This window comes from Perna viridis, chromosome 8 (genome assembly GCF_037379345.1).
Source record: "Perna viridis isolate PV_CMFRI_1.1 ecotype Kerala chromosome 8, ASM3737934v1, whole genome shotgun sequence".
NCBI classification, from domain to species: domain Eukaryota; kingdom Metazoa; phylum Mollusca; class Bivalvia; order Mytilida; family Mytilidae; genus Perna; species Perna viridis.
In genome coordinates, this window is record NC_142452.1 from 904,052 (window position 1) to 917,407 (window position 13,356).

Consider the following 13,356-nt stretch of genomic DNA (forward strand, 5'->3'; position numbering starts at 1 on the left):
GTTATTTCCATAAATATGCAGCTCGTTATGCATTTGTAATTAATTGTTTAATTTACCACAAAGGTTGTAGCATGAATTTTCTTTATTAGATATGTCAAATTTTGACTTGTTTTTTTCTGTCTGTTTACATTATAAACAAGAAAGTATTTCCTGTAAAGATCTAAGACAACCGTCCATTTAAGAAAACTTTTTGTCAAGGTGTCTAGAGACATACTGTAGGAAGATCAGAGTATCAATCCAACTTTCCATTTGAGATTTTTTAAGATTTGACAATCTTATTAGTTGCATTAGTCCACAAGGCCAACAGAAAGCCCTAGACAAAATTCTTCACTCTGGAGTCAAAGAAAGTTGATTTTCTTGTCTATGAGCTACTACCAATGAAGTTTTTATTAACCCTACCATAAATTTACTAGCCTCTTGCTTCGTCCACTCCTAAAAAAAAGGAACTATGCAGCAGGCTAGTATGGAACCCTACATAAACTATACCTAGAAATAGGGAAAGATTCAGCAGGCTAACTGTGGAAGCCTGCTTTTTCCACCCCTTAGAAATGGGAACTGTGCAGCAGGCTAGTATGGAGCCTAGCTTTCACTACACCTAAACATTCTGAAAGATTAAGCAGGCTTGTGTGGAAGCCTGCTTTTTACACCCCCTACACCTGTAAATGGAAACAGTGTAGCAGGCTAATCTGGAACCCTACATTCTCTACACCTAAAAATTGGAACTGTGTAGCAAGCTAATCTGGAACCCTACATTCTCTACACCTAAAAATTGGAACTGTGTAGCAAGCTAAGTAAGGAACCATGTTTTCTCCGACCCCTAAAAATGGAACTGTTTAACAAGCTAGTGTGGAATATTGTTTTCTCTACCTTCCCAAAAATGAGAACTGTGTAGAAGGTGTTGAACCCTACATTCTCTACACCCTTAAAATCACCTGTCAACTTATAAGTACGGAGGGACAGTATTATCACATTGTAACTAGTCCTAGTCTGTCAAATCGTTTATTCTAATATGAGTTCTCCATCCTTACCTTTCCTGCCAAATCCACCTCCAAGGAAACTGGAATGTCTGGTAACTCTAATTCCACCACCTAAAATAGAAATGTGGTATGTGTCAATGAATAATACTTTAAGTCAGATGTTTGATAGATATGGCAGATTTGAGAAGTAAAATTCTACAGTGACAGAATCAACACCTACTGTGACACAGGGAAGATAAAATTACAGTGACAGAATCAACACCTATTGTGACACAGGGAAGATAAATTCTACAGTGACAGAATCAACACCTACTGTGACACAGGGAAGACATTACCCATTTAAACTTTTATCAAGAAATATAAGGAAACTGCTATCATATCAAGATGAAACTGTACTTTATAATGTATTTGCCAGAGATGTATCTGATAGAAGTAATGTGTGGTGTTGTCAGATACATTTTTGTTTTATTCCCATTATGTCAAGGTTTGCACTTAAAAATGTTTTTTTTTCAAAGATAAGATGCACATAATTGCTACATTTAGTACACAAACATTGAAGGAAAAAATAACTTTAATGCTTGCTAAATTATCATGTGTTCCCAGACACATAGTCTTGAGTTATTTTTGTTTGTAACCACTGCACTCCACTCATGAAAGAGACCAAATTTCTCACACTCATGGAAATCTTCAATAGGGTCTGGAGAAAGGAACAGTCATCTTATATGCTGCTCATCTCACAGAAAACAGAGACCTCTTTGATGTGACTAAGCCAGGGATTCAGTCCAAAATTTCACATGAGAGCATGCAATAGCTAGACCACCTATGTGGTTTGTAGAAATCCAAATTTTTTTTTTCATGGTTGATGTGTAGTAAAGGAAGATGCATGATATGCCATCAGTAAAACAGCACCAAAGATCAATTCTTCTAATGATTACCTGGAGAAAGATCAAAGAGATTTACCTGAGAGTGATTGACAAGTGCAATTAACAATTTCAATGATCTGATAGATTGTGGGTAACATATTGGGACATTCAGGAGAAAGAAAGGTCATACTCAGTGGAGCAATAATCTCTACAATGGGCATCTGATTATGGACATTGAACGGTAGATATACCAAGAGATAGGAGACACTCAATAAGGCAATGATGTGCACTAGTCTACCAGCATCAGTAGTCACCAACAATAGAACCGACTATATACACATCTGTACTAGGAATCCCACAGACATGTACTGCTCACCCAACAGAGCTGATAAGCCAAGCCCTCGCCGACATCCTTGTCCACAACAAGTGGAGCAAAATTTTCTTTTTAATTCAATTGACAAAGTCACTGATCACCTGACAATATAAACATATATAAAGAAGACTAGCATGGTCATACTATAATTAACATGAAGTTGTACACCTTGTTGTGCTAGGCATACCCCGAATCGTACAGGAAGTAGATATAGGAGAGCAACCTAAATCCCTTATAAGATATGCCCTATTTATATGAAGCAACACACTAAATTATAAATCAATCCATCCATTGGGAGCCAAGATATGTAAGACAAAAATCTTCTTGATCATTCTGTATAGTGAAAAAAAACAGAAAGTAGATATCTGACAGCAAACAAAATTTCTTACAACATATGCCCCATCTATATACAGCCACACCCCATCATCCACTGGGAGTCGAGATAATTTCAACAAAAATTTTGAAAGAATGACAGATAGACAAAGTGATTCCAATATTCCCCCTTCTCATTGAGTAGGGGTATAATGAAACAGAAAAGGAATTGGGTGTATGTTTATTAAACCAAATAAGTCTACGAAGCAGATGAAATTTGTCTGAGATTGGTCTTAACTAACTTGTATTCTCCCAGAAATATTTGAAGGGGAAATGGTTTGAGACATACCTTGGAGCAGCATTTGATTTGAGCTATAAGTTTTTACAAAATACAGTACTTTGATATTTTTTGCACTGTTTATTTTTCATGAGAGACAGGATTCAACTTTTAATAAAAGTGGCCTAAAATTATATATTAATCATACAGCATAATGACATTAGCAAAAAAATCACTTAAATTCAGCTACCTCTGGACTAAACCAGTCAAGATATCAAAATAGTATATTATGGTAACAATATACATATGATGGAATATAATGGTACAAATAGCCTATGGTCTGTAGTTGTACCAAACCACCAACAAACAATGAAATTCCCAACATATATACCAGTACTTAAGATAAACAGCTTTTACTATCAAAATCAACATTATTGCATGAAATCACTTAAGCTCCATTATTTAATACATTTGATAAGTTATATAGTGTGAAGTCTTATCTACACAGACTAATATTTAATGTGTTTATATCACTGGCTAGTCTCACAGTCTATAGACATCAACCCCATAATGTATTCTCTAGCCAAAATTTGACCACAATCTTTTTTTTTAACAAATCCTAAGACTTAAAGTAGTAGTCTTTATAAGTATTATGCAAATTCTGTAACACATGATACACCCCAAAAAAGGCCACACATTTTTATTTTTGTTATTAAGTTGCTTTATAGGCCTATATGACAAAATGTATTATTCGCTCCTTTCTGTTTGCTCTTAGGAGATAATCCACATTGAAAATCTAACAGTTTCTATTGCATATTAGTGTCATTTACAGAGTTATCTTCCTTACTTTTGTATATATTTCATTTTTATCTCCTAAGAACAAAGGTTATATGAAAAGCCATACATTAATTTCTGTTTACTATAACATTTTAAGCAAAATATCAAAAATAAAAATATGTAGGCTTTCCAACCATGAATCAAATTTTGCATGATTCTTATTTGTTGTGTGACTTAAATATTCATTCAGTTTCTTCAAGTTTTTCTTTACATGTATTTAACTATATTTAAATTTGTATTGAACTTTATGAAAATTGATCAGTCAGCACTAAAAGGAAAACTCATAACTAAATATTTTGTACTGGCATCACTAAATGTCAACAAAAATGATATCTTATTGTCAGGTACCACACCAAACCCATCTTTGACTTATTGTCGGGTACTACACCAAACCCATCTTTGACATAATGTCAGGTACCACACCAAACCCATCTTTGACTTATTGTCAGGTACCATACCAAACCCATCTTTGACTTATTGTCAGGTACCACACCAAACCCATCTTTGACAAATTGTCAAGTACCACACCAAACCCATCTTCGACTTATTGTCGGGTACCACATCAAACCCATCTTTGACTTATTGTCAGGTACCATACCAAATCCATCTTCGACTTATTGTCAGGTACCACATCAAACCCATCTTTAACTCATTGTAGGGTACCACACCAAACCCAAACCTTACTCATTGTTGGGTACCACACCAAACCAATCCTTGACTTATTGTCAGATACCACACCAAACCTATCTTTAACTTCTTGTCAGGTACCACACCAAACCCATCTTTGACTTGTTCGGTACCACATCAAACCCATCTTTGACTTCTTGTCAAGTACCACACCAAACCCATCTTTGACTTGTCCAGTACCACATGAAAATCATCTTTGACTCATTGTAGGGTACTACACCAAACCCAATCTTGACTTATTGTCAGATACCACACCAAACCCATCTTTGACTTATTCCAAACCTATCTTTGACTTATTGTCAGGTACCACACCAAACCCATCTTGGACTTATTTTCATGTACCACACCAAACCCATCTTTGACTTGTTGTCAGGTACCACACCAAACCCATCTTTGACATATTGTCAGGTACCACACCAAACCCATCTTTGACAGGTTGGACAAAGTTCCACTGTTCAAAATTAAAATCTGATCTTAATATTTCCGAACTTGGTGCCATCAAGTGTAGAGGTAACATATTGACTACATAGTCATAGGTATATAATGTCATAAAGGCCACAATCAGTAAACTCTGGTCCAAGTACAAGTGTAATTTAAATGAAATTAAGTGTAAAACATTGTTAAATGACTGTTGAAGTTATTTTAATAATCATATCCATAAGATAAACTTTCACTGTGTAATATCTATGTAGGTAAACAAGGGTAAAGATCCTCCATGGTACTATTATATAATACACAGAGGTTACTGGTTGGTACTGTGGAGATTGATCAATGACGGATTGGTAGGAATCTATACATCCCCAGGACATTCTCTACTTTTCTGAAAACTAATTTAATTCTCTTCCAAATAAGTTTGGAGGGTGGGTGGAGATCATAATAAATTTAATTAGTTTGTTATATTTGATAATTTCCACTTCCTTACAACTGCACTTTACAAAATCACATTTATTGTTATATACATGTACTTGTACCTATATTAACATTTCATTTATAACACCATTTAACCTTGAACCCACTTTTACGAAAAGTTCTGAGAAGAAATAAATTATACTTATTTTTTTGTAGATTCCAAACAAGAAAATATGTAACAAAAGAAGTTCTACATACAAGTACATGTAATACATCAACAGACAAGGTCTATCAATGGTTCATTCATCTTTTCTTACTTGTCTAAAACTGCTTGATTCATGGGACAGTTTTGCCCTCTTAGTCAAATTCTCTTATTACATTTGCATTTACATAATTTATATGGAAAGGTTAAGAATGTTTCTAACGGAATGGTGTCACCATGAAACTGGTTTTCCAGAAAGGAATGTATCATAACAGATTGACAGCTGACAGTTTTTCATGTTTTTAATGAAATTACAAATTCAGCTGTGTATAGATTCTGCTAATATATAAAATTACTATAGGTAATATTCCTGCAGAATTCATACTACAATTTACACCTACAAAATGGAGACTAAATTATAAGAAACAAAGAAACATTCAAATCAGGCATGGAAGAATTTGATATAAAATATTCTTATGAAAATGAATTTTAACCAAACAGGACAACTACTACAAAGTATCTCAACATCAGAATTAATAATCTCACCTTTCCTTGGAACAACAGCAGGTTTTACTGGAGAATTCTGGAGAACTATTGGTTTAGAATTCTGTCCTATATTAAAAGTAACAGAACGTTTCACACCCCTGAATATTCTAAAACGGTTTTGTTTAACACTTGGTGTGTGATGTAGGTTAGGCATGCTTCCTGGAACTGCTAATTCATCTCTTATGAGACGTTGAACATTCATTTTCCTTTGTTTGATAAAATGCTTTCCAAAGATTAGTTCCTTTTAGGTATTCAAAAGTTATTTAGAACAGTTTCAGTATCCAAGTTAATTAAAGTCAAATCCAATTCGATTTTTATTTCAGAAATCACAAATTTTCCATTAAAGTATGAACAAATACCACCCAACACTTATATCCCAACCATTTCACACACAATCTGAATTACTTTCTCTCTCCATCCTCACAGAAGACACTTATCACACAGCTTAAATTCCTCCAGTAAATATTGGGTCTTATCACTTTCTAATTAAATGTCTTTGTCCTGTTTGAACTGTTGTTACAATAAACAGGTAAAGTATGTAAATGTGATAGAAGGTGTCGATAACTGATCACCTAAAATTAATTGATCATTCTAACTGATTTTGGAATTAAAATATTTGTTTTTTTGCCCTAGTCAACAACCTGAGGTCAATAGTGCCAAAGAATATCCATCTATTTCATGTATTCAATGTAAGAATTTTTCACCTTCATGAAGGATTTTAACACATTCTTCATCTAAACTCCTCAGTTCTATTATTGTACCAGTCTGATTGTGGTACATGAAATTATTGATGAATTTTAAGGAAGAATTTCTGATGGAACCGGTCTCATGAAATAAAACTAATGCAGCTATTACTATATTAAAATTTCTTGAAAAATGTTTAAAATTTCATGTATAGTTTATATACCCACAATGAAAAACAAAGCTAAGAATAGTTACGGAATCTCAATTATTCCTCTCCTTCAATTGTAACTGAATCTACTGAACTTCCAGGCTTACAAAAATCCAACCAAAGAATAAAAAAAAAGCACAGCTCCTCATTCTTCATTAATGAAACATAAAAATTTCAAAACTTGAAATTTCACAACCAAATTAACATGTTTTCTGAAAAAGTATAACTATGCCAAGTTTGTAATAAATGCCAATATATAAAATCTAAATGTGAATTACATCTGTTGAAACCAACATGTTACCACAAGTACGCAATCTTAGTCATATATGGTAAAAAGTAAATTATGTGGATAAAATGAGGTTCTGGTAGATATAAATTTCTTTATCAACAATGCAATCAATGATTCTTTAAAAAGTGTATGAATTTACACTCGAAGAAGAATTAAAATTTTTATTACTTCCAATTTTTCCTATGAATCACATATCAAAATGAAACTGTCAAAATTACTATGGGTAAAATTGTACAAAATGTCATTTTGTTGTAAACATAAGAAAATTGAAGTAAATTTTACAGTCCAAGTGTCTGTGACCAGATTTAATTATGTTAATATCTAATGGACAGTATAAGATGGTTAAAGTAAAATCAGTTTTGGTAGTCAGATTTGATAATGGGTAATTTATGTCTATCCATTAATATCCACAACATCTAGATTTTAACAAAAGGGGTTCAATCTACCCACAATGCATTGCTAAAATTGGAAATCATAATGGTCCATCAGTTCACACTCACCATTATCATAAATACAATGTAATATAGTATTAAAGGTCCATCTTTAACAGTTTGAATTGGCAATCAAATGGTCAGCCTTTTAATATTTCTAACCCTTGGTTATTTTTATCATTTTACTAAGAACCCATTTAAATTTGTTATTAACAAATACTGAAGTACAATTTCCTATTGGCATTTCACCTGAAACACCTCAAGGTCACATAACATAGAAAAAAGGGACAGAAATAATTTGAAACATACACTTATAATTATCCATTTCACAGCGTCCAATCAATCATCATTTGTAACTGGTAAAATGCCTACAATCCATTATATAAGCAGGATACAACAAAACATTATAAATCTACATTTTTTGTGACACCATTTAATAGGACAATAATTAGTTATCAATACATTGATGGTCAATACTTTATCACTTTGAGCTCACTCATAAACGGAAATTCTGAAGCTCAAAGTTAGATTGGAAAAAGGAAGGTCAAAGACTTTTCAATGTTTCAAATCTATGGCTGAATTAAGGTGATCAGAAAATCCTCAATAAAGTATCATATGAAATAATGTCAGGTCCAGTAAACAAAATTACAGAGGTCCATCACTTATTCTGGTAGAAGTAAGGTCTTTATATTGAGGCAGCAGAAAATGAGAATAGTACTATGAATCAGAAATAGCCATCTTATAAGAACAAATAGCACATTTCTCTCTCAACAAGAGGCTCTCAGGAGCCTGAATTGTTCAACTGGTTAAATTTTGCATTTCAGGGGCAACAACTCTAACAAGGAATTGTCCAACAATTTTGACTCAAAGAAGACTTTGGTAGGATTTATCATACAGATCATTTCATCAATTGAAAGTTTCTTTCTTTGTATCACAGTTTTTGATAAGATATTGGCAGAAAACTGTTAAAAAAAGTCATTTTTCACCTTTCAAAGACAATAACTCTAACAGATAGACCTCTGACATCTTTGATCCAATGCAAACTTTTGTAGGGAACAATAATAATAATCAATAATATAATAAGGATCAATATGGCTATTGAAAGAATTTAGTTAATCCTAATGGTTTTGGAGATGTATGAGGCAAACTGAGCAGACTGACCCCTTTGTTCTATTTTTAGTAACAGTGGCCATGTTTTTACAGATAAAAAATCCCACATCAGATCAATGCAGAATACTCAAATGAACATTCATACTAAGTTTGATTGGTCTGGTATCTTCAGAGGAGAAGATTTTTGAAAGAAATAACATTAAAAAAAAAAAAGAAAAAAAAAGGGCAATTACTCCAACATGGCTGAACAGATTAAAACAAAAATTTGACCACAGAAAGATCTCACCATGCTGAACACTTATATTCAAGTCAGAATAGTAATGGTGGCCATGTTTTTCAATGGATCAATAATCCCCAAATCAGCTTTTTATAGGATACCCCAAAGAACATTCATACCAAGTTTGGTTTTAATTGGTCAAGTAGTGTTAGATAAGAAGAGTTGTTTGAAAGAGTAATCAAGGGAACCAAGGTTATAGCGGTAATCAAAACAATGTAATCCAGGGACAAAGACCAGACTTGGAAAACAGACATACACAACAAAGAACATAAAGTAACTAAAATCATACATACAAAGTAACAAAAGTAAATGAGCAACTCAGACTCCACAAAAAACTGGGAGCGTGGACCAGGTGCACTGGTAGGGTAAGCGTCCTCTGCTTTTCTAGAAACACCTGCCGAGTTGCTCATAAAAAGTCAAGTCCGGGGTAGACAAACGAGGAAAGGAAAACCATGACCCGTTGAATATATCAGTTTTCATGGTGCTGATGGATACACCATAACGATCCACGAGTTCATGATCACGACCATAAAACTTCTGTAGTGATGACTTCAATCTTGTAGCAACATACCCCTGTTCCAGAAGCCTATTTGTTAGAGTTCTAGCGCGATACAAAAAGTCTGCGTAGTTTCGGCAAGCTCTGGCATAACGTATGAGTTGTGAAAAAATTGTAAATGACTATGGATGACGATAGATGACGATGATGGACGCAAAGTGATGGCAATAGCTCACCAGGCCAAAGGCCAAAAGGAAATGCGTAATAAAAGAATAAAGAATAAAAAAATACACCATTAGGAGTACACTAATAGTTCTAAGAAATTAAAAATATATGAACAAAACATCATTTGTTGAAAGAAAGACACAAGAGGACTGTTCAGCCAAGATAAAAACAAGTTGTTTTTCCAAAGTAAATAAAATGCACAATTAAAGAAAACCACACTATCCAAAGAAACAAGATAGTGGTTCAGACGTCAAGCAAGAAACAAGATGGTGGTTCAGACGTCAAGCAAGAAACAAGATGGTGGTTCAGACGTCAAGCAAGACAGAAGATGGTGGTTCAGACGTCAAGCAAGAAACAAGATGATGGTTCAGACGTCAAGCATGACAGAAGATGGTGGTTCAGATGTCAAGCAAGAAATGAGATGGTGGTTCAGACGTCAGGCAAGAAATGAGATGGTGGTTCAGACAATGTTGTCAAGCAAGAAACAAGATGAAAGGTAGAAGCCTACCTCTGTTATAAAAGAGAAAATAGTACAGTTTGTAAGAAATAATAATGAACAGCAATTTATTAGGGGGTTTCCCTTTCTGAAATGTCGGATCATGGGTACACCTGAAAAAAATAGAGGAAAATGCTGTTCATTTTCCCTCTCAACCTAAGTGCCATAGAAAACACTGTCGGTTCATGCATGGACAATGATATTGCCAGACTTTTTCTGTTTTCTCCTTCCAAAATTTGCTATATTTTTTACTCTAGTTCAAGTAAATATCTCACTGGGCTGTAACACATGACTAATATTTTCTCCTTTCAGTACTGATATCTACCTGCTATAGACTATTATTGATCTAAATGTAACAGTCTGTGTGTGACAATGACATCAAACACAATACATTATAAACATAGTCAATAATAATAATATTTTTACATACGATTAAATCATGTTTTCTGTTAATTATTATATTATTATATAATTTTCTGCACATTGAGCAAAAGTAATGACTTCTATGGAAAATGTAGGAGTTTGCCAACTCATATACAACAAATATCTGATGTGTATGAGATAAAGTTGCGTTGCCTTTGATAAAATCACTTGATGAATTTCCATAGAATTGAGAAGGAAATTTATACTTTCTATCAATGTCTATATTAACAACTTGAATCTCCATTTTAATTGTTCAGTTGATTACCTGTCCTAAAACAGTTCATCAGGTAATATTTGTTAAATCAAGGAAGACCAACTACCAGTATATTACTAGCTAATAAATGTAGGATATACTTTAAGCCACAAAAACTGAAGCACAAATAATTCATAAATTTTCGAAGTAATTCATTGTAAGTAAATTATTCCTGTGAGAACCTTCCTAAGAACATCAGGATTTCAGTTACAATAAAAAAGATAGTCCAACCTGAAGTAGTTATGGTATGTGAAATTTAAGTAAAAAGAAAATGTCATCACAAAAAAAATTTATAGGTAATAAAGGAGGCCAAAATGAGGTTAAAAATGAGCATGGTAAATGTCAGTAAGAAGTCTTCATTATAGTCTGTATGACTGTAATGAAACAACTAATTTCATGCCACACAAGTGTTAAAAACACCACTTTATAAGTTTGACACAAAAGAGTTTGTCCCAGCAAAAGTTTAATTTCAATTTAATGCTGAACTACATTAGAATTATATATCTCTGCCTTACCAGGTCTTTTCCTTAGAAAACTTAATGGAAGAAGGGTATCATATCCCATTCTATCATATCAAATGTTTTTCGTCATCAAATAGCAGTCTATAGATTCACTTCTCCTGACCAAAGTCAATGTATATGTCCACTATATTTATACAAAAACAATGTTTAAGTCATAAAAAGTGACAATAAAACAGACTAAATAACCCCCCTCCTTTTTTATACTTCACATTTTGACATTTTTACTATCTTTTTTCCTGTATTGTTTGTTGACTAAAATAGAAATACTAAACAATTCAGTATAAACAAACCTTTCAAGGACTGTAAACTCAGGTTACAGATTTTATGGTTAGGAAAATTTTATTGACAGTCAAAAAGGGAGACCACTCTAGTTTTTCTACATTTTCTACATTTTTCTTCTGTTAAAAAAACCTACTGAACTTAAGTCTTTCATTTGAACTTAACACTCTGAAAAATGAGATTGCACACATATATATATATATTATCCATAAAATGTATAAGAAACTATAAATGTGTCTCTGTATCAAGTTTTATCTTCATTCTGATAACACTGCACTTTCCAATTCAGTTGATTATATAACGAACATGAAATATAATACAGAAAGCTCTGAATCACCAGAAATATATGTATGGATGGAGTATATATTAGATAATCATCAGCTTAGCCACTTTTAAACATTTGGGCAGACTTGATACCAGTCTCTCCACAATATATGTCTTCTTTTAAATAGACCCTTTTGTGGTAAGTTGGTGAGCATGCTCAATATATACTTCCACAAGGTAGGCCTTGGGTAGAACAAAAGAATTTTCCTCGCAGAAGTGTATATTGAGAATGCTCTACGCATGCTACCCCAACGTTAGCACAAAAGGGTCTATTAGTACTAAAATATTCATTCACTATACATCTATAATTCAATTTCAGAAGTAACACACTTTCTGATTGGATACAAAATTTTGTCCATCATTTCACAGACCAAATTTTTTAATATGACTGTGATGTCACCAACCTTTTTTAATGATTTACTCCTTGAATTTTGATATTAAAATAAATTATAAGTAATGGCTGTAATATTGTTTGGTCTATTTATAATAACCCAAGTGTGTGGTGCTATTATTTAGTGTTCACCATGTGATTGAGGATATTACCTTATAGCCTGATATAAGGGATTCCTTAAGCAGTAAAGAGATGGAAAAGTTAACAGTGTACATCTTGTTAAATACTATAATTAGTCTAATGTTCGGACAACTTCACAAATGTCCATAAAAGTTTGCCCACTGTTATAAATTTTTTGTGGTGCAGAATTTGTTTACAACCTAACTGGATGTTTGTGTTGTAGGTCCTATTAGTGTTTGATCTTTTATAAACTACAAAATCATATATAACTATTGAAGAATTTAAGGAGATAGTCCATGATACCCAGTTTGTATTGTTTGGCAATAGATTTGGCTTCATGTCTTATTACCTGTCTCCTATTGATTTAATTTCCTGTCTTATTACCTGTGTCCTATTGATTTAATTTCCTGTCTTATTACCTCTGTCCTATTGATTTAACTTAGTCTTATTACCTGTCTTCCATTGATTTAACTTGGCATCTTATTACACGTCTCCTATTGATTTAACTTCCTGTCTTATTACCCGTCTTCCTTTACTTGCTGACCTATTCCTTCACTCTTATGAGGCTGACTTTATAGCTGATCTGATCCGAAAGAAAGAATAACGTTTAGCTAGATCCTTTCATTTCAGTTTCCGCTATATAGATGATGTATTATCTTTAAACAATCCTAATTTCTGGGATTTGATACACTGTATCTACTCAAAAGAACTTGAGATAAAGGATACTACAGACACTGTGAAGTCAGCCTCACCTACACTTAGAAATCGATGGTAAAAGAAAACTATTGACCAAACTTTACGACAAATGTGATGACTTTTCATTCAGAATTGTCAACTTTCCTTTCATCTGTGGCAACATCCCTTCAGCACCTGCGTATGGAGTGTTCATATCACAACTCATACGTT

General features: G+C 33.2%; 1 protein-coding gene across 6 annotated transcripts in view; it reads right to left on the minus strand.

The window, feature by feature from the left end:
• The window catches only part of LOC148608739 (rho family-interacting cell polarization regulator 2-like), a 67,120-nt gene that overhangs the window by 40,906 nt on the left and 12,858 nt on the right, over positions 1–13,356 (minus strand). For 3 of the 6 annotated variants that reach the window (XM_088595632.1, XM_088595625.1, XM_088595627.1), the window contains exon 2: positions 1,029–1,088. Coding sequence is in view for 5 of the 6 variants with exons in the window: in XM_088595625.1 (XP_088451751.1) it covers positions 1,029–1,088 (60 nt within the window). In the remaining variant the exon portion in view is untranslated. Of the gene's footprint in view, positions 1–1,028; positions 1,089–5,923; positions 6,748–11,330; positions 11,395–13,356 lie in introns of those variants that run through there. The other 3 variants (XM_088595628.1, XM_088595623.1, XM_088595624.1) reach the window with 3 other exon arrangements.